This window comes from Aquila chrysaetos, chromosome 3 (genome assembly GCF_900496995.4).
Source record: "Aquila chrysaetos chrysaetos chromosome 3, bAquChr1.4, whole genome shotgun sequence".
Classification (NCBI taxonomy): Eukaryota; Metazoa; Chordata; class Aves; order Accipitriformes; family Accipitridae; genus Aquila; species Aquila chrysaetos.
In genome coordinates this window covers 70392351-70415335 of record NC_044006.1, presented here as the reverse complement: position 1 = coordinate 70415335, position 22985 = coordinate 70392351, and the positions used below count along the sequence as shown (strand labels likewise).

Here is a 22985-nt window from a genome sequence, read left to right as displayed (position 1 = left end):
TATTGCATTCAGTTTTGCTCTCTTTTGAAAATATAGTCTGGAAAACATTTTAATGAAGAAATAAACTCTGTACATGAAAAGAAGGCCTTTTGCTTAAAGGCTAGGCAGGCTTTGGCTCTTTTCTCTGGTTTTGGGTGATGTTGGCCTCAAATTGCCTTGTTATTCCTGTCTGTAGACCAGTGATGATAATATCCTTACTTTTTAAAGCAGTTTAAGATCTGCTAAAGAGGCGTACTGTATACAGGCTTTATTCGTGCTCTTGTTTGTAGAATATTACTTTACACAGAGTTGTAGCAATGTGACTTCAGAATATGTAATGTAATTATTTGTGCTGAGTATAAATACAGTCAAGGCAATGTTGTCTGTGCTGTGATAAAATGACATTATGCTGCTCTGACATTTACCAAAAACCCCTCCTTTTTCTATATTGCATTTGCTATGTCTCACTGATGTTCTGCTACAAAATGAAGGTAATGGATGAAAGAACAAGAAAAGCATTTTGATTTTATTTTCTAAAAAAAATAAGATGTTTGGTATTAATAAGAGCTTTTCCCTTTGAAGCCAGGCTGCATATCAGTTTTTATACAGTTGCTAAACTTTTCTGCCATCATGTTCAAAGGAAAATTATTAGGCAGAAAAGCCATGTGGTGAAAAAGATGAAGTTTATTTTTCTTGTGGCAGTACGATTCAAAAATATAATTATTGTTTATCCTTTGTGGACAACATCAGTGTTGATAAATACAATTACTTTGTTTGCCATCCCTTGACTAATTCTTAAGGCTTAGGCAAGTCAGCAGTGGAACTAATGTGTTTAACTTCATATTAAGAAGAAACAGAAATTGTCAGTTAAATACTTGATCTTACCAATGCTTGCTAGTGGTATAGTGCTTACCTTACTATAAAAAAATCTACTGAAATCTGGCACTAAATATTAGATGATTCCAGCTGAAAGACACCTTACAAGGTCATGGTGGATTTCCAAAGCAGGTGTGCACCAGCTTAAATAAGGACATTTCTGAAGCTGAAATCTTATTTTTCTCTTTTTGCAGGGATCCCCAGAATTTGTATCCCCCTGAGGTCAGCAATGCAAAGCTTCAGTATGCTGGTTGGGGTCCAAAAGGGCAACAGCTGGTAAGAGAAAGAACAAGTGTACAAATGAATTTACAGACCATGCTGCTATTGTTTGGAAGTAAAGAAAGAATAATTCTTTATTGACTAGTTTCTTGAAACCTGTGTGGCAGCTTCTAGCATCTTTATGGGGATTGTTTTGTCATGTAATTTATTTATAAAATTCCCAAATATATACATTTACTTCAAAGTAATTGTGTCTATAAATGCAGAGAAGGAACAATTTATGGAAGCTCTTTGAGAGGATGCACCTGCTTCTCCCAATGTTGGACACAGGACAGATTATAGACATAATACACAGTATGATTTAGTTAGCGTACCATTGCTTCACCAGGGCATCTTCAGACTTGCAAACTTGGCACTATGGATATTTTAATATTAGCAGCCCTGTTCGGAGAATGCATCTCTCTAGAACAGAGTTGCCCTGAATTTGCCCTATAGTTGTTTGCAAAATAGACAAAAGTAGAAGTGTATTCTGGCAAGTTTTCAGAGCTGGCTTTAAAAAAACCCCACTTGTCAGGGATTCATTGTGTTTCATGGAGCCTTTCATGTTGCAACAATCCTGAAATCTCCAGTGTTTTGTCCCTCAGCCACTGCCATGTTGGATTTGCCCATTTTTAGAGCGTGTATTTCCTGGCCAGATCCCCTGGCTTTGTTTCCTGGTGCAAATCCAATATTAAGGCTTTGCATGTTCCAAACACTCTCTTTCTACTGTAATAAGAAAAGAAAAAGTGGAAACTTCTTTTTTTTTTTTTTTTTTGATATGGAATTTTTATACCAAGAAATGAGCTTTAAAAGCTCATTATCTGAGAAATTCTGGCATATATCTCCTGTCCCCAGTCCTCTCTTGGGGATTTTTTGTCTGTGTCCTTAACTAGATTGTTTTCAAAATTTGTGATTTAAAAAACAGCAATAGGAGACATTATAATTGCCAGTCTGCAAATCAGGTTGGAGGAAACACAACAGATACAGGAACAGGAAAGTCTCTCCTCTGCTCCATCGGGAAAATCAGGTTTGAGAGAGTCATCAACCTCAAATCCAATATGAGTGGAGATGCAGCAGCCTTTACCTCTATGCAAAATGACTTCTGAGGAGCTCGTTTTTATCACTGCACACATGTACATGCCCCACTTTCATCCCCTAACATGTGCCATTTCAAATTCCTCAGCCTGCTTCCCAACAGATCACTGCTGAGCAGTTTGTACCAATTCACAGAGATTGGGGTCTGATCGTGACCAAACCCTTTCTTTTATATTCATTGGTGAAGACTACTGTGATCTCGTTATCGAGCTTCTGGCCAGCTGATGATAATGTACAATCAGTTGATAACACATTATGTTCAAAACTAGAGACTAGCTTTAGGACATGGCAAAGAGAGCAAAAACAGACCAGTGATTTTTTATTCACTGTTCACTAGCTCTTTCTATTTTAAGTCTAACAAACTGAGCTTCACACTGTATAGTGAAAGCTACATCTGCTAATTGAAAGCTAATATTGAGTTGCACTAGTGATTTTCTCCATTTCACAGGTGAATCTTCCTTTCTTTAATATAGTTTTGCTGTGAACTTGTGTGCCCTCAGCACCTTGAGTCACAGCATGTTATTGATTCACATTCGTGTTAGTTTTACCAAGCTGAACGGATGTACTTAACTTCTACCTTGGAAAGAAGATTTAACTTTTTTCATACATACCACAGTCAAAATGACCAATTTAATTCCTCCATTGCCTTCTCTACCAAAGTAACATAACTATACAGAAAGGAAAAATACTCATGTCAAAATGGACAAATTATATATACAACAGGACAGTATATACAGTCCAGGAGAAAAGTCTTCTTTACTCCCAACTTGATCCTTTAATGCTGAAATAATTGATACCACTTTCCACCAATTTTTATCAAGAAATATACAGTGAAAACTTAATTCCCTAAGAATTCCCTAAGACATCAAGTTTAGTACGTGTCCCTGCTGTGGGACACATGACAGATTTTTTTTTTTTTTAAGTCACTTCAAATATTCCTGTTACTACTGAATTCCAAATGAATGTTGGAAAAATCTTGCAACAATGGAATTGTTCTGTGTTTCTTTTTTTTCTTTTTTTTTTTTTTTTTGAGGGGGGGGCTTCCAAATATGTAAATCTGTTGGCCTGTAATTCAGCTGTATTCCTTGTTCTTGCATTTGGAATCAGGGTAGGTGAGGAGAACCTCCCTGGTAGTTTAAACATTATCTTGCATACCTCTAACATATGTGCCTTTTTGCTCTTTTCCTTGCCAGTCATTTGCCTTAAAATAAAATTATCGCTGTAGTTTGTAAAATAAACAGGCTTTTACATGCATCAGTATAATCTATTTATAGCTAATGATCAGCAGAGAATTGCCAGAGAAAAAAAGAAGCTTTTTTAAAAAAAAAATCTACAGGCATTATAAATGAGACAGAGCAAATATACAATGCTCACTGTTCTGTGTTTCAGGACTAATTGAGTTACTCAGAATATAATTGCCAGTGAAATTCCTGTCTCCTACTGTGGGGACAACATCGAGCGCAAAGGCAGGGGAAAATTAAAGTCTGTTTAAACTTGATAGTGCGAATGTGTTTGCTTAATGTAGGCTGGGTTGTGTTGCAGGAGAAGGAGGTTAAAAAAGGCAAGTGGGCTGGAAAGCAGTAACATGCTGGGAACTCCATGTCAGCTCCCCTGGTTCTAGGTGGTTACAGGGCCAAACACACGTTACGGTGTTTGAGGGTGGTCCTTCAACTGCACTGCCGACTTCGTGCTGCATCGCCCAGGAAAGGTGGGAGCGAAAGGTGGGTGGGTTTTGCATCACCTTGAAGATACCGCAATTTTCAGGAAATAAAAAGCTTTCCCCTTGAAATCTCCTGGTTCGTTCTTCTTTGGCAACACAAAGGAGAGGCAGGGCAGGAGAGTAAGAGGGTTTGGTTCCGAAATTTTTTATTCCCTTTGTAGCTTCTGTTTCATACTTCCTAGGGGAACTGTTGGTCACTGTGTCTGACCTCTTTCTCTGTTGCATGTCTAATCATTCAAAAAAGAAATATATCTCAAGCAGAAGCAGCCTGAATGATCTGCATTCTTTGCGTTTAAAAATAAACAGTGGAACTTTCCCAGGAGCAATTTTCTATTTATCTTGTTTTCTTTTGTCCTTACCCATTAGATTATATGCCAATTCTTAGATGATGAACTCCTCAGAGCATGGTTCTTGACTTCTTACTAGCCTGCAGAATGCCACACATGCCAACAGAGCTGTATAAATAATGGCAGATATTGGATCTGAGAAAATCTGTGTCAGAAGATCAGAATGCAAAAAAGCCCTCGCTTCTGGCACCTCAGAAAAATGCTTCAGCCTTTCGCAGATCTCAGCCAAAGTCTTAACAAATTAAGTCTTCCAAAGCTGTTGGAAGAATTGGGCCCTTACCAGTGTGAGCTCCTGAGTCAATAGAAAGAGAACCACTAACTTCGGTCCAAGAGGGAACATATTTCCTAAATGTGGCTGTTATTAAAGGGCTCATTCCTGTCATTTGTCCTACAACATATGCCATCATTTATGCTTTTGTAGAATGGTTGAAAAACACTATGAAATTGGAATAGCAGTGTGATATAGTCACTTTTTGTGGGTGTAAATGACTGTGCAAAATGTCTGTGAAAAAAATCTATCCTTTTCGTGGTGCACCTGGCAGCCCAAAGTCCCTCTTAGTATTTGATGGCATCAGCCCACCGGCCTTCAGCATGGTGCTTGGTGGTTTCCAGTGAATAGTTCTGTATTATCCTCAAACAGTTTGTGTGATACTTTCTAGCAATATGAGGATGTTAGTGGCGTGATAGGACTGCAAAACAGTGTACCTTTGCCCTGTTCCGTCTATGCTTATCTTCATAAAAATCTTCACTCCTTAGATTTCTTCTCTTTTTCGGATCTTGCCATTTATAACTCAACAGCTACCTACTTTTGGAGTTTCAATTATGCCACAAAAAAGCTTCTGTTAATTGACCTTAAGGGAATATTTTACCAGTTTCATCACATTACATCTTTTAGAGTGAGGTTCTGCCCACGTGCAGAGGGCTCATGTGAGGTTTCCGTGATACATTTGCAAAGGTTAATAGTTACTATGACCCTGAACTCAGTTTTTTAGATAAATAGAGGGGTCCAAGCTTGTCAGCCACACAAGTTTTATGAAAACTAAGGACAGTGTGAAGAGGTTTCCTTTGCTGGTTTGCTTGGCAGCATTGCTGAAGTCAGGGAGTGCTTCAGGAGCAAGAGACTGTGTAGCGAGTATCTGTAGCTGAAGTGCTCAAGGAATCCAAAAAACCTGAAGTTTTCAGGAGGCTTTTATCTAAGTTATCCCCAAATAAGCACATCCAGGTTCAAAATACTTGATTTAAGGACAAGCTAGGTATATACATGGGCCCTATTGTCAAAAGGAAGGAGCAGTGAATATTTGCCTACATTGACAGCACTGAAGTACAGTGCACAGGAGTTGTTAAACTCCAATTTCAAAAGCAGAAGAACAAATAGCAGTGCTGCTATTTTCCTTTTTTTTTAATCAGAATCTGTAACAGCCCTGACAGATACTAATGATAACGGTGACACATCAGATGCTGGGGGAAGCAGTTCTGCACAACTTTAGAGGCAGCAGTTATAATTCAAAAAAATCTCTCTCATAGATCATAGTATTTATTCTACAGCAAAGAGAAACATTTTTTTTAGGTTCTCCTGGCCAGTCTTTTACTGTTTCCACTGTTTCTTTAAAGTACCAAAAACATACAGGAAGAGGATTATAGTTGCTGGAAGTTTTGTATGCCCTTGCACTTACTGCAGCCCCACAGAATGGTCAAAATGGGTTTCTCCTGCATTCATAGTCAATAAACCTTTTCCAGTGTCAACTCTTTTGGAGCAGGAACTAATTTCTATTCTTGTGGATTATGCAGCAATCAAGTATGTAATTGGTTCTAAAGTAACAGAAGTTATGTTCCACAGCAGGTGCAGAAGTTGCATTAAGAAATCTCTATTTCAGTGAAATGCAAATGCCAGCAAAAAAAGGAAGAGCGAGTCTTTCAGCCCCTACCATGTTAGGGGTTTGCAGGTGCCCTCAAACAGTGAATGCTAATGCTGGTAAACAGCTTATTGTCATACATATTACTGCTTAAAAAGTGCAATACAATTAAAAGGAATATTGGATTTGCTTCATATATAAAATATTTGAATGATAGATCCTGCTGCACAGGGCCCAAACCTATCCATCTCATTTATTGTTATAAATTTTTTTAACACCGTAACACAATGTCTTGCCAACTAGGATATCTAGATGCAAAAAAGCTGCTTAAGTGTTGACACCTGGAACTAAACTGGAGTGACTCCTCTAATTAGCAGGTTTTTCCTTGACTGAATTTGTGCCTGTCATGCCAGCTTAGTTCCAGGCAGAAGGACTGCACAGATATCAGGTGAGGAGGACCATTTTCACAGGAGGTACTGAATCATCTGCTGTTGTTCCTAATCCAGCAGGACTTTTGAACTGCTCTGTGTATAATTGCTGTAGGTCTATTTGTCTCCACCATTATTTCATAGATTTTTACATCATTATCTTCAAGCTGCTGTTCTCTCACCTTTTCATTTTTGCAATGACATCTGAATCAATATTTAGCTGTGGTCTGCTGTATGTAATTATTCTGGCTTGGTTATCTTGCTAGTTGCAAGGAAGAAAAGCCACCCCACCCCCCTCCTCCAATGTCTATATAGTCTATATAAACCCTGTTTAAGCATGGCGAGGGATATTCAGACAGCTTTTTACATGGTCCCTGCATTCTGGGAAAACCAGAGTTTCAGAATAATGATGTGCTGTCTCTCCCTCATCCCCTTTTCCAGTGTGTTTTTTTTTAGGGAGACCCAGTAAGATATATTACACGTACACTGAATATCTGGTGGGGCTACTCTGACCAGGGATTCCCCTTCCCCTCTTCCCCCATTTTATTCAAAGAATTCCACTGGAAAAGTGTTGTGTGTGTTTTTTTCCTTTGATGCTCTGCTCTTTGGTTACAGTGGCAATAGTGTCCTATTATTACTTTTGCACATCCTTGTCATTTTGTTTGGCGTCAGCGGGCTTGGTGTGTTCAGTCCTCGTTCACCAAAGGGAAGCATTGGCACAGTCAGTGTTACGAGCTCTGCTGAGAACGGTTGTGTCCCTTCCCATCTTAGCCTTCTTGGTACTGCATTTTCATCACTGGCAGAAGAGCAAGATATTTAAGATAATTGAAGATGCTACAATAAGTGTTACTGAAAGAAGATAGAGGTGATTTTATTGTAAATAAGATGTTGCCCTTTTTGTGGGTGTGAAAGATTTCAGAGGAAAAAATGAAATTGATTATTTGCCATAGAAGTTTTACCAATAAATCAGAAAAAAAGTTACTGCTCTTACATCCAAATATGAGACATAGGATGATGTAGTGTTTAGGGCATCGCCCCTGGAGGTCAGACGCTGCCATAGGGTTCCTCTGTGACTTCATATATGTCGCTTTGTTTTCTGGTTAAATTACAGCATGAAGATGGCAATATATTCCTACCTTACAGTGGACTTACAGAATTAATATAGTAAATGTTGCGGAAATTCACACTCTGCATTAAGGAAACTGAGTATGTACCTGCAAGAAATGCAGGTATTGATGGACTTGCTAGCTTAGAGCGATTCAATGTCTTGTTGCACTATAGGGCAAGTACTGAATTCTCTTCCTTTGTATGTTACCACATTTTGTTATATGCTACTGCAGTTGCATAAAGTGCAAAATTCCTAACAGGGCAACACTCTAGCATAGGGTCAGTTCCACTGAAAATAATTCCCTCCTATTACAGATATCTAAAATGTTGATATTCCTTTCATTTCAATTGAGCTTTATGGGTATTGGACGTGCATCTTTTCTCAAGGGCATTTTTCATTTCAGAGCTCTAACAGCTAGAAGTATCTACTTTAGGTCTGCGTGTAAGTGTTTCTGGCATCTTACAAAACCGTGGTTGGTAGATGATGTCCATTGAAGTAAGTGCTTATGAAAAGTGTTGTTCTTGGAAAGCTGCTATTTCGTGCCATGAAAATAGTTCCTTTTTACTTTAGATAGCAACAGCCATTGGTGAGAGTATGATTAAGTGATAGATGTTAGGATGCTACAAGCAGGACTAAGCAGTGCAATCTAAGAGACTGTGGAGTATTTCACCTTCATTTATGGTGGTGGTCTTTCCTTCCCCAGAAACTGCCATTCATCAGAGCCGTGAGAAAACTTCAGGAACAATTCTGTTAGCTCTGCTCTTCAGCTGCTAGAATAGATGTTGGTAGTTTCTATTACTAAACATTGTATGAAAGAGGAATATTACACTGACTAGCTCACTGTCCAAGGTCAGATGTGTATGTGGAGGAACCCTGAATCCCAGCTGCCAGTTTCTTTATACTGAAAAGTAATCTCTGTGCTCTTCTTAGCCAGATATTCATTCTATAACACAGTAAAATATTTTAAATGAAACACTGTATCATCTTACATTAAAAAATCTAATTTATAGTGATGCCCTACATAACCATCAGTGATATTAAGTTACAGAGTACAAGATAATCCATCAAGCAGAACTTAAAAGCAGAATCAGAGTTCCATACTAAATGGTACATTTACTGATACATTCTTTAACATAACAAGGCAGTCCTAAATTAAAATAACCCCCTTTGAATCCAGGGCAAGGAAATCCAAGTAGACATGGTTCTCTTTGTTGAGGTGAAATAAACCCTCTTTTCTTCCCTGAAGAACAGAAAATAGGACAGCATATTTTTCTTGAAACATATACTTTTAAATCTCCAGAATCATGATAATTGCTTATTTGGCTGGACTCTGGTAGATTCTGGGTGTGATCAGAATCCATACATGTTGTGGACTAGCCTGCTCACAGAATACAAATGGAAATGCACAGTGTTTGTGATGATGCAATGTCAAAAATGTAGAGAAGCTTGTAGAAACCTGAGAAGAATATTAATGCACTTAAGGACTTAAGCTGGGAGAAGGAGGACAAAAAAAATCTCTTCTGCCCAATTTAAACGGAAAAAGTCTGGGAATGTGTCTCCAGATTATAGAATTGAGTCATTACTCTTATAGTCCATTATATGGGACTTTATCTCAAGTATCGGTTTTTCCAATTTTGGCTTGTCTCTAAAGATATTAAAAAAGCACAGGATCTCACAAACTGTTCTGCTTTCCAAAGGGAGCCTTAACATTTCTTGGAGAAAAGGTCTCCAGACTTTACTGAATACTGTAGACACACCACAAACGTGATTTAGTATCAATGATAGTCTTAGAAAAACCTTAACTGTACCTAACAAGGAGTTACGATATATGGGCTTTGTAGAACATGCTTAATAGCTAAATAATATTGCTTGCAGCTGCTCTGTATTTTCCCTAGACATTCTTTTGCTGATGAGGTACCTGTAAAAGCCATTCTTATTGCCCTTCATGTCCCTGACTGCATTCAGCTCCAGACGAGCTTTGGTTTTCCTAACGCCATCGATGCACAATCAGACAATGCCTCTATATTCCTCCCAGGTCACCTGTCCCTGCCTCTACCTCTCGTATACTCCCTTCTAATGTTTGAGTTGTAGCGGGAGCAATGTCTTCATCCACACAGGCCCCCTGCCTCCTTTGCTTGGTTTCATACACATCAAGAAGGACCGTTGTTAAGCGTGGAGGAGGTCATATTTGAAAATCCAACAACTTTCCTGGACCAGGGAAAATCCAATAACTTTTCTCTCCAGGGTTATATCCCATGGGATTCTTCCAAGCAAGTCCCTGAACAGGCCAAAGTCTGCTTTCCTGAAGTCCAGGGCTTAATGCTTTTTGCCATGGTATTTCTTCTCATGATCCTGAACTTCACCACCTCATGGTGTGTGCAACTGAGGCTGCCCCCAGACTCCACCTTCCCCTGCAGTTTCTCCTTGTTTCAAAGTGTGAGGTCCAGCAGAGCATCTCCCTTCATCAGGTCCCTGATCATCTGTGTCAGGACGTTGTCATCAATACCCTCCACAGACCTCCTGGGTTGCTTGTGCCCAAGTTGTTGTCCCTCCAGCAGATAATGGTTAAGGTCCCCCATGAGGACCAGGGCATTTGAATGTGAGGCTTCTTCCAGTTATATGGGGAAGGCCTCATCTACTTCTTCCTCACCAGGCAGTCACTAGCAGACACTCACCACAACATTACCCACATTGGTCTGCTCGCTAATCCTGACCTATAAGCTCTCATCTGGCCCTTCACGCATCACCAGGCAGAGCTCTGTGCATCTCTGCTGCTCTCTCACATCAAGGGAAACTCCCCTCCTCAGCGTCCTGGCCTGTCCTTCCTAAAGAGCCTGTATCCATCCATCACAGCACTACAGTCGTATGAGCTGTCCCACCACATCTCCATGACCCTGTTGAGACTGTAGCTCTACAACTGCACACAAACCTTGATTCCTCCTGCTTATTCCCCACACCGCATGCGTTAGTGTACAGGCACGGAGAGGCACACAGCTGTGATGGTTTCCCAAGAAAAATATGAAAGCTTTCCACATGGAGTCGTGTGCTCAGCTTCTCCTCATTTTTGTGCGTTGTTTGAGGTGGGCCTCCTTCAGCCCTGTTCACCAGAGTCTCTCTTGTCCACATCTCCCTTTTCTTGCCAGCCTGGTCTACTACTCCCTTGCCTGACTGTGGACCATCATCTCCCTCCGCTGTTGTTCTGGGTTTAAAGCACTCCTCCCCAGGCAGGACAGAGCTCCCAGCCCCAGAGCCGGGCCACTGAACTTGGTCTGTAGCTGCAGACCTGCCGGCGGAGCAGGACCCTTCCTCACAGTGCCAGAATTCACCAGCTTCCAGCCTTCCCCTTCACAGGAGTCTCCATCTACCAGCCCAATCAGCTCAGACTCTGCCTGCCTCTCCTTTCGTGCAGGGTCTCAGAGAAGATCCTTCAACATTCTTTTTGACACCTCTGATGTTGCAGTCTTCTGACCTTCTCCCACTGCTCCTTTACTTACTCCACCCATGCCCACCTCCTGCAGGCAAGGTGATCATCTCCCCCCACCCCCAGAGAGAAGTCACCCCCAGACATGGAGAGCCACATCCTCCCTCGGGAGCTCTTAAACGGGGCCTAGACACTGTTCATAGAAATAGAAAATATTTCTATATTTGAAGGCATGAAGGAATGCTTTTTCATCCTCTCTGACTTCTTAGTCGCTTTGTTGATCACATGTGATGAAAGCAAAATTAAGTTCTTAATGTTTATTTACGAGGGATATTAGCAATTTCCAAGATATATGGCTAAAATCAGGAGATTTGCACAATTTACAAGTGGTGACTCTTCTGCACTTCCTTTCCTAGATATATAATCAAAGCCACTGAAGGCCGCAGATTTTTCATTTGTCTTTTACAGTAACTTTGACGGTTTTCCTTTGCAGAATCAATTACATTTCCTTTCATTGCATTGATTTCCATGCAGTTAATCTCTTACACTGCTGCTATCAGATGCATACAAGCCTTCGATCTCCAATGAGAAGTCATGAATACTGGTTTTGATGTGTTTATGGATAAGCACAATTCCTATGTGCATCAATCTGTACTACTTTATTCTCTGATTTTAGTGGTCCCCTGGGGTGTTTACAGCTTCTCTTTCCTGAAAGCCTTCCTGCAGAATCATTTTAAAACTGGTGTAGTCCTCACTTTGGTCTAAACACCACCTTTTCCCATCTCTGGACAGAGTAAAGTTGAATTCAAGTAAGTCTTATCTATTTGTTGCATTCCTTCAGAAACTGCTATGTCTTCTAAATCCTTGGCTTGGTAAGGAGTTAGCTTCTTATTTTGAATTAAAGCAAAGATAAACCCTGGTATGAAAAACTGAAATTGTAGCCTTTTCTGTCAATAATTTATTAAGATGTGATTCCCTGTGTCATGTCCCACCTATGGAGAGGGGGGAGTGACCCAGATTTGCAAATCCCCTCAGTGTGGATGGAAGTGAAAAAGCACTCGAGGTCCATACATAAACATCAGCTTTAATGGGAAACTTCTATAACAACAAATATTCCACAAACATTGGCACTTTTACAACTAGGTCTACCTAAGCCATGAGACTTTATGGGAAATCAAGGTCAGCCTTGCATTACTTAACAATTTTAACTATAACTTAGAGGCTACTTAGCAGAGGGGGAAGAGAGAGAGACAGAGAAGTAAAGAGAACAGCAGTCCTGGATCCAGCGTTGGACCTGCCAATGGGGGTGTTTGGTGTGGCGAGCCCCCCGAGAACTTGTCCTTCCTTCTTTTATACCTAAAGCGTCCGCCCCTATAGATGGAGATTTGTCATCATTGAGCAGGCGCAGTGTGTGCTCAGGAACGTTCCAGAAATGAGTTGGTGGTCTTGACATGTGCAGTTCATGTCTCCGGCAATGGGTCGGTGGGTTGTTGGGGAGTTGCTTCTCCTGCCCTGTAGGCTTGACTGCTATCTGACCTTTCTTCTTGGTGCATGCGTCATGCCTCTTCTCATGGTTGCTGAAGGTAGGGAAATGTGACTTTGGAGAAGTGCGGTCCCACCCCCGTGGGGCCTTCTCCTCCAGCCGCATCTTCCTGTTTATGCAACTCCAGCACTTTTACGGAAGCATCTTCTCCACCCAAGTTTTTTAATGAATGTTTGAGACACTGACTATAATCAGACCATCACACCCTGCGATATGTTGATCATGTGGAATAATTTCATTGGTTCATTGCTGGTTTTAATAACGACATTTTGGTTTTGTAAAGAAAAAAAGTTGATTTAAAAATTCTTTATCTCACTCCTACATCATAATTTTTATCTGTCTCTTTCATAAATTGCGAATATGAACCATTTGATGGAGAGAATGAAAACATTTTGAAGTTTTTTGTCTTATGTCTTTTTTCCCACCTGCTATCAAGCTATATTTAAATGGCAACAAGAAAAGCCTAATTAAAATACTAGCTCTTATTATGTAAGCTCACTGGTGTGGAGCAGTTTATGGTTTTATTACGCTTTTTGAAGAACTGTTAAGAGTTGGCGTAATCATGTCATATGCATTAAGAACAACACTCATGACAGTATGCATTAATGGAAGCTATTTGAACATCAAAGTTTGCATTTTCTGAGGTTCAAAAGAAGAAATTGGCAGAGTATTCATTAAATATTGCATAGTCAATCAGCAACAAGCTTTAGAACTGATTTTGAACTGATCGCACTTTTTTCTGCTGCAGTTGATGTAAGAATGATAACTGCAAAATGCCAAGACCTTTCCAGTACAATGCTTGTCAGATTTCCTTGATATCCCAAAGTAAAAACACAATTATCATATCTACTTCAAGATGCTGCATGGGCAAGGATGGACATGCTAATTCTGTGTGGTAAGGACAAGTTTTAACTTGGACAAAACAGCAGGGAATCTTTCTTTCTGTAGTTTTTCATTTTCACAGTCCTCGGCGTCTAGGTTTCATATGGCAGTGGAAAAACAAAACTGGCTTGAGAAGGGCTATCTCTAAAATATTTGGATAGAATTAGAGAGCACTAGAAATGGAGGGGAGAAGAGAGAAGTCCTTTTGTGTGTGCATTTCCAGGAAAAACTTGATCATGCTCAACTCTGTTACAGACCTCAACCAGTTACTTAGCATTATAAAGAAAGAGGTAATACTTTTCTATTGCCTAGATGTATTGGGAAGTGTAACACCATATAAATATGTAGATAGTTAATATACAGTTCAGCACAAAACATTCCTATCATTGACACCCCAAAAAATGAATAGAAGTTACAAAATTTTAAGGAAGTATCTTACACTGAAAAGTTAAAAAAATGTCCTTGATTAAACTGTGGGACTGTTGTGGTGGGTTGACCTTGGCTGGCTACCAGATGCCTACCAAGCTGCTCTATCACTCCCCCACCTCAGCGGCACTGGGGGAGAAAATACTATGAAAAGCTCGTGGGTCAAGATAAGGACAGGGAGATCACTTAGCAGTTACCATCATGGGCAAAACAGACTCCTCTTGGGGAAATGAATTTAATTTATTGCCAGTTAATTGTGACAGACGGGGATAGTGAGAAATGAAACAAAACTAAAACCACCTTCCCTCCCTCCACCCCTCCCTTCTTCCCAGGCTCAACTTCACTCCCAATTTCTCCACCTCCTCCCCCCGAGCGGCGCAGTGGGATGGGGAATGGGGGTAGTGGTCAGTTCATAATGCTTCCTCTCTGCTGCTCCTTCCTCCTCACGCTCTTTCCCTGCTCCAGCATGGGGTCCTTCCCACAGGCTGCAGTCCTTCAGGCACAGAATGCTCCAGTGTGGGTCCCCCACAGGTCCTGCCAGAAAACCTGCTCCTGCGTGGGCTCCTCTTCACAGGCCGCAGGTCTTGCCAGGAGCCTGCTCCAGCTCAGGCTCTCCAGGGGCTGTGGCTTCCTTCAGCACACATCCCCCTCCTCCAGCGTAGGGGCCTCCGTGGGCTGCACGGATGGATACCTGCTCCACCATGGACCTCCATGGGCTGCAGGGGAACAACTTGCGTCATGATGCTGACCTCTGCTCCGGCGCCTGGAGCACCTCCTCCCCCTCCTTCTGCACTGATCTTGGGGTCTGCGGGGCTGTTTCTCTCACATGTTCTCACTCCTCTCTCACATCTGTTGGGCAGCATTTTTACATTTTTATAAATATATTGTCACAGAGGCACTACCAACTTTGTTTCTGGGCTCAGATTTGACCAGTGGTGGGTCTGTCCTGCAGCCATCTGGAACTGGCTCTTTCCAACATGGGGACAGCTCCTGGTGTCTTCTCACAGAAGCCGCCCCTGCAGCCCTCTTTTCCCTGCTGCTACAAAAGCCTTGCCATGTAAACCCAATACAAATGTTCACGTGCACTCTTGATTGAAGAGATAATTGACAGAAAGTAGGTAGGAACTTTGAATTGTACATAGATTGATTTCAGGCAGTTGAATCCCCATTTATATACCAGAGTGATGTGGACCTGCACCATTCAAGGACTGCCTAACCTTACAGAAATCTGGCTTTACCTCAGATGACTAACTTAATTTGTCCACGTATATTCTCGTAGGGTTTGTGTGGTGAAATGGGTGGCTGTTGCTTAAGAAATTTGGTGTGATTGGGGTTTAGGTAGAAGGACCCAAGGACTTGAATGCGGTTAGGACTACGAGCAACAACACTGAGGTGATAGTTGTTAAACATATGCTACAGTCCTTCTTTTGGGGGTGTGCAGCCCTGCAGCAGGAGGAGAAGGCTTTCAGAGACTTTGAAAAATGTGGATGAGGAAGACAGAGTCTGGCTTATCAGTAGGGCCGGGAGGGAGGATGGTCTCTTCTCCAAGATTGTTTTCACTGTGCATTTTTTTTTTTGTATTCCCATATTAATCTACTGATGGTCTAATTTGAATGCATGCTTGTGCTGCCATTACCCTCAAAGAGCTAATGGACCAGACCTTGAGTAGATGAAGGCATCTGACATTGCCTGTTTGTTGGCTGTTTGTACTTAATGTGAACGGTAGATACTTAACTTATATGAACTGCATTGATTGACTTAATATTTGGACTTGGGAGCTCCCAGCACACCATAAAACCTGCTGGAGAATACTCCTTGAAGTTAGGCAGATTTTATCTTCCTTTATGTCTTCACTGGTACCTGCATCTCTGCTGAGTCTGCTTGGCATCTTAGGCAGACTAGATCACGCCACCTACAAAAGGCCACAGAAAGTCCTGCACAAGATGAGGCAGTATTGAATCCTACCAATGTACGTTGGCAATGTACAATGACAAATGTACAGAGCAAGGTATATACAAGAACTATTTTTCTTTATTATTCAGCAAAAGGGATTTTACAGTAGCTGCAGGTCTGCCTTTGCAGAAGGAAGTGTGCCTTCAGGTAGGTACCATGTTGAAGATGACCATGACTCTGCAAATAAACAGACCAGTTAGACATATAGTTCATGGCAGGACAATGCACATTTTGGATCTCTTCTCTCCTCGTCTTCACAAGCTTATAATAGTCTACCTGATGTGAAATAATTACAGCAAGGATGATTTTATGGTTAAGGCATAGGGATGGAGCTCAAGCTACCCATGTTTGACTCATGGTTTTGCCAGTTGTCATGGTTTAACACCGGGCGGCAACCGAGTACCACACAGCTGCTCACTCACCTCCCTCACAGTGGGATGGGGGAAAGAATCAGCAGGGTAAAAGTGAGAAAACTCGTGGGCTGAGATAAAGACAGTTTCATAGGCAAAGCAAAAGCCGTGCACACAAGCAAAGCAAAACACGGAATTCATTCACCACTTCCCATGGGCAGGTAGGCGTTCAGCCTTCTCCAGGACAGCAGGGTTCCATCACACGTAATGGTTACTTGGGAAGACAAACGTCATCTCTTGGAACGTCTCCCCCTTCCTTCTTCTTCCGCCAGCTTTATATGCTGAGCATGACGCCATATGGTCTGGGATAACCCTTGGGTCAGTGGGGGTCAGCTGTCCCAGCTGTGTCCCCTCCCAACTTCTTGTGCCCCCCCAGCCTGCTCGCTGGTGGGGTGGGGGGAGAAGCAGAAAAGCCCTTGGCTCTGGGTAAGCACTGCTCAGCAGTAATGAAAACATCCTGGAATTATCAACACTGTTTTCAGCACAAATCTATCCAAAGCATAGCCCCTTACTAGCTACTATGAAGAAAATTAACTCTATCCCAGCCCAAATCAGCACACCAGTCTTCCTCTGGGACATTTAAAATAAGATTTGCCTGCTTAAACATAGGTTCCTAGAGCACCTCCGCTGAATAGCCTTAAAAGTGTGTGGCCTCTAGACCCTACTCTGTGAGAGCAGAGGTTTCCCATATGTCCAGTATCATATCTGCCAGATGTTTTAGATGCATGAAGGGTCTTAAAATGGCTCTAGGTGCCTATGTTTGGGCAACTGAGTCTTATCTTTGGTGTCCCTGTTTCTCATTTTTTCACATGTTGAATGGGGAGAATAGTACTTCTCTGCCTATTAAAATGATATGCTGTTGGGGTAGGGACTGTCTTTTCTGTGCATTTGTTCAGCATCTACAACACTGAAGCCCACGGATAATTACCTTTACACAGATGTTTTTTACTGATTCTGCAAAATAAATATAAGCATTTCTGAGAGATGCACAGAATTATAAAATGAATGTTATTTATTCTGCGGAATACGGTCTCAGGTAAACTGGTTTGCCAGCAAAAGAGCAGACTTCTACATGTAGAGAAAAAAATAAAAGAAGGCTTTAACATTAAAACAAAACAAGGAAGTATATTATGTTAGATGAGGAGAGAGTAGCATGTTAATTTGTAGTTATATTTCCCCACTCACTAAGTCTTCCATTTTTGTGGCTGGTTTTTTCAGCCTCCAAGGAATTTTAGACTGATTTGGAATTTAAAACAGTGTCAAGCCAAGACTTTGTGACTGTCTATACATGAAGGCCAGCTCTTGCTGACCAAACTGTCCATGTTAAATGGCCAACCTTTCCATGTTAACCGCTCTCTTGTAGTTAAATCCTGTGGGCTGGCCTTGCAGTGTGGAAGGCTGCCTTCTAACATGTAGGAAACACTCACACTTCTACAATGTGCTAATAATTTAAAGTAATAAGCATCCAGGCATTACCTTTATGCTTGGAGATGCTAAATTTGAGTGATGTGGCTCATTTAGTTGACAAGTTATACATGTTAGAAATGATAGGGTAAAGAGAACATAAACTTAGAACGCCACCCTACAGTTGGAAAATAAATAGAAGCAGTAAAAATGCAGATTAATGCATATGAATTTATTTTCTCTTGGTCTGTGGAGAAATAGGAACTTCACTCACCTCTTTGGCTGGAGGAAAGGTGGGTTGAACAACTGTAAAAGGGGGTGTAGTATTCATCTGCTCAAAATAGCTGATCACTGTGACTTTTGCAGTGGTCTTAAAGAGATTATTTTCACCAGATTCCTGAAGAAGTCCATAAATTAATCCATTTAAAAGTACCAGTATTTTAATTACTGCAGCATAATTGCTTAATACCGCTCTGGTTCTGTCTGGTAGAGAACATTACTTCAGAAGCCCTTAAGCAGTTGCAAAAACATTTTAAACAAATCCTCCTTAAATCAATCAGTGTCGTTAAGGCTCTTGTATGTTTTAAGTGAATTAAGTTTATTTTGTTGTTAGTTTAAACATTTACCTTACTGTACAAATTTATCTTACTGCATAATACTTAATCTTTGACTTAAAGTTCTCCTCCTGTCTCAGGCTTGTGGTCCAACCAGTCTAGTATTTTTTTCTCCAATATTAGTTGTGTCACACAAGGCTGTCAAATGGTTTGAAGTAATCATTTCTAATATAAGTTGCAAGCAGGCAAAGATTTCTTCCCAGCCCACATGAATTAGTGGCGTGTTGATACCTGAGGCTAAAGGGGTTATATCTTATGCTGAAAGTTTCAGGTGACATCCTGAGCCACATAAAGCCAACAGCGAAATCCCCATTGATTTTTATTCCCCTGGGATTAGTGAATGCATTTAAAAAAAAAAACCAAACAAACAACTTTATCTTAGTTGCCACAGACCTTCCAGTTATCTTTGTTAAGTATTTTACCTTTTGAACATCTATTATAACATCCAGCAGGAAGAGAATGAAGTTCTTGTCTTCTGTTACATTCAGTGGCAAGGAGTTCCATATGTTAATTCTGATTTCATGAGGAAAAATATTTTTATCCACTTTTAAACAGCTTTCTTCCAGGTTTCACTGGTTTCCCTGTTGTTTTGGAGAAACGAAAGGGTGAAAACATCCCTTTCCTTTTTTCTGTTTCTTCTCCATTATCTTGTAGAGCTTATGTCTTCCTTGTTTATTCTATAGAGTTAGCAATTTCAGTTTCTTCAATCTATGTATGGATGTTTCCATTCTTCTTACTTCTTTCAGAAAGAGGAATGTGATTTTTCCTCTGAATCTTCTCTTTCCTCCGTGTTGAATGAGTCATGATGAAAACAGACATGGTATTCAACGTGGGGATATCTTCCTAACATAGCACAGGTTGGACTTTATGTGCTACCCATGATAAAAGGCATATATATTACAAGAATGTTGGGGGTAAAGTCTTGCTCAAATATGCACACCAAAAGAGAAAACACCAGAAATTTTGGGTCTGGTCTTTGTCTCCTGTACAGAGAGACATAAAACTGAGCTTGATCCCTTCTGTTGTCATTTTACATTAGTCTAGAACTGCTATGTAAAGCAAGCATAAAATAATGTGAAAGTAATGTCCATACATTTTTTTTATTATTTTTCTTTATTAAAATTTCTTATCCTCTAATTAGCTGAAAGGATTGTGATCATTTGATAGAAAGCACTGCTTTGATGTCATAAAACCAAAACAGTAAAGAATACAATATAGGTATTTCATAATATCATCTAATATCTTTCTAACCCAGAATATGAAGTAGTCCAAAGACATTTCTTTTTGATGAATAACGGAAGTTCAAAAGCTTTTTCTTAATTTATAAGATACATTACACAGAACTCTTCCTTGTGCTGCTTCAGTTATCTTTTATCTTGATTATGGTTGACGTTTTTAGGGTACAAGGCCCTGTAGTTAGGAGGATAATTTTAAATTCTCTATGAGGTGCTGCAGTTTGGCTCTGAATTATATGGGAGACAGTTTGAAGTCAGAGCATTATATTATTTTTCCATTGCAGCTACCGGATACCTCATGCAGCCTGATTAGTGCAATGAAGCTTTGAAAGACAAAACGGTGAAGACAGAAAACATTGCAATGCTTTACAAAGTGAAGGGCAGGAACAGGTTGTCAATCTACCTCCTTTATTTTTCCTGTAAATTCATTTAAAATTTAATACAGTACAAAATGTTGCAAAACCTTCATTTGCTGGGAGAATCTGGGCAAAGGAGGGGTTGCATCCCTTGACTAACTCCACTTGATTGTGTGCCTGTTGCAGAAGAGCCCCCACACAAGCACACCCAGAATGTTAATTCTTGGACACAGAGATTTGGATTTGTTTGGGCCCAGAGTATCTTATTCTGCTTAGTCTTCCTGATTTTTATGTGCATTTAAGCTTCAACAGCCCTCCCATATGCAGACTAGCTAACATAAAATTCTTTACTTGGCATCCCTCATCTGACTCCTCTGCTTACTAAAAATCAAGGTAGGAAAGAGAATGTAGTATCTTCCACAACATATTTTTTACTTCCAAAAAATATTAATTGGATGCAGCTCGTCTCAGTTTAAAAGGAATAAAAGCAAGCTATAGTTTCAGTCATACTTTTTACCTTTAGGCAAACTCGCTATAACTGCTGCCAAAATTAAATTAGGATCTATACTTTCTTCTGGAATCTTTCCAGCTCATCTTTAGGTGAAACACATACTGTAATAGGATGTGAAACAGAAGCTGAAAGCAAATATTTTTCCCAATTCTGTCTTTTCATGAGTGTAACATGAGAAATTGCATTCTAATATCGTGGTAAAGATACCTAACATTTATTCCAATATCCAAGTGTATGAAAACCCATCTGTAAATGTCTACTAAATTATATTAACAGTTTGTCTTTCAGTCTAAATGGCTTTCTGATACCCTGTTCAGTACATCTTTGCAGTCTGAATGGAGTTTAAAAATATTTTAAAAACAAGAGCGCTACTTTGAGCAGGATGAGGTTCACTTTGGGGTGAGGAGGGAACAGGATCTGTGTCACTGATGGTAGCAAAACACAGAACAAAGCATTTAACCAGGTAATAAAGACCGATGCTATGGAACACTATTTTTTTAAATGGCTGGGTAAAGTTTTGCCCGCTGATCAGCACTTAAACACCTAAATAAACAGCCTGATTCCCAAAAGCATTCTCATAGCAGTAGATCTAACAACTCGCATGACATTAACTTTTAAAAAAAGACAGGTGGCTTATTTGGGAGTGTTACGTTAGGCTCCTTTCCTGACAATCTTGAATTGAAATTTTTGTTATCGGTAGGAATTTTATATTTATAAATTCTTCTCCAAGATGGAATTGCTTTCCCACAGACAGCACCAGCTGTGTGAGCAAGTGTTTGCCGAGGCAGGCTTAAGTACCCGCTGGCGATCCTCGGTGTGTGCCTGCCCTTGCCCTCCCGAGGAGCTGCGAGGTCCCAGGACATTTTGATCATGTAATCTTTCGGTGACCTGAACCCACTAGATTTTTGCAACAGGAGAGGAGGGGTTTCCAAAGGCGGGCTGGGGGTTATGGCAGCTGCATCCGTGCTGGCAGGGAGGTGAGACCCTACGGGTGCCTTTGTCCCATCCACCCTGGTTCCTGTAGGAAGGTGACCTGGGGACCGGGGCAGGGCGGGAGGTCTGGCACATCCCGTTGGGTCCTTGGAGCGTGTGCACCCGCTCCCCAGAGCCAAAACACCAACCTCCTCGTGCTTTGTTGGCCAACGTGCTGCAGTCACATAGACTATTCAATAGCACGCGTTGTCTTCTTAGATCTGCGTTAAAAACTGGATTCGGATTTATTTAATAGGTTGCCAGGTGTGTTTTAAGGAAGCAGGAGCAGCTGGAAACAAGCAAGATGCCATTTCCAGTAGCCAGTTCAGTCACCACAGGGCATCAACATCAGCTCTGCAAACTGCTACTGTGTCCTGGACCACTTTTTGAAAATCCTGAGCGATGGCATTCTTCATTTCACGCCCTGTAACTGCACTGTTCAATTTCTGAAATGAAGACAGGAGTGAGAAAAATAAGCTTGTATCAAAGGACCAAGGCTTCAGTTTGTTGTAAATTAGCATCTTTCTATTAGCTGACGGCGCTGGAAGTAAGCTGTGGAAATCCTTTTTTGATAAAAGATGCTATAAAACTGTGATATATGATTTTGTTCTGCCAATTATTGTAAAAGCAAAATGCAACATTTTATAATGGAGCCACTGTTTAATGCTGTTCTCTTTTTCTTTTTCCCTTCAAATCAGATATTTATCTTTGAGAATAACATCTATTACTGTGCCCATGTGGGGAAACAAGCCATCCGAGTGGTCTCCACAGGAAAGGAAGGTGTTATTTTCAATGGGCTCAGCGACTGGCTGTACGAAGGTAGGACACAACATTTAGGGCAGCAGTTAGTTATGAGTTTAAGTTGCACTCTAGATTTGCAGAACTGGCTGGAATTAGATGTTCAGCATTGCATTTCTGGGGACTGGTGGACCACAGAGCTGAAAATCTGCTATTCTAACAGTTGTCTGAAGTGCTGGACTGGAAATAATGTGAAATGATGTAAGAATACTGTTTTCAGGCTGTTTTTCTTTCCTTAGTCCAAAGGTAATAAATCACCAAGCTTTAATGAACAGAACTGCTTCATTATTTAATGGCACCTGCAATCACTCATAGACGTGCCAGTTTTCAAATCACAGAAAAGGACAGAAATGGGGAGGGAAAAGGGTTTTGTTTTAAAGGAAGAAGTGAGGAAACAATTTTACTTGATTAGTTGTTTTCCACAGCACTAGGTGGGTCCTGGAAGTGGCCCAAATCTTGCTACCTAAAAATTTTCTAAAAGCAGACAGGTCCTCACAGTAATTGGCTGCTTTCTCTTGAAAATGCGCCTGGTGGGGTAGAGGGTCATCGCTGGAGCACTGCTTTACGTTAGTTCTTTCAGCTGGCAAATGGCCATTTAGGTGTCTGTGAGCAGCTGCTTGCAAAATAATCTCAACTACTCACTATCTTAGGAAAGGATCCCAGCCATCCCCAGTTCTTTTGGGGCATGTTATAGGCTTTTAAGCTAATACTTTATCAGAATTAAAATTAAACCATATATATATAGCATATAAATATATAGCTATCTAACATGCACACAATATGCATCCCTCCCTCT

General features: G+C 40.7%; 1 protein-coding gene across 6 annotated transcripts in view; it reads left to right on the top strand.

Moving 5' to 3' along the window:
• DPP6 (dipeptidyl peptidase like 6) overlaps positions 1 to 22985 on the top strand; it is a 575985-nt gene that overhangs the window by 464943 nt on the left and 88057 nt on the right. For all 6 annotated transcript variants that reach the window (XM_030009646.2, XM_030009648.2, XM_030009650.2 and 3 more), the window contains exons 7-8: positions 1050 to 1131; positions 22090 to 22210. In XM_030009646.2, the coding sequence (XP_029865506.1) occupies positions 1050 to 1131; positions 22090 to 22210 (203 nt within the window). The remainder of the gene's footprint in view (positions 1 to 1049; positions 1132 to 22089; positions 22211 to 22985) is intronic.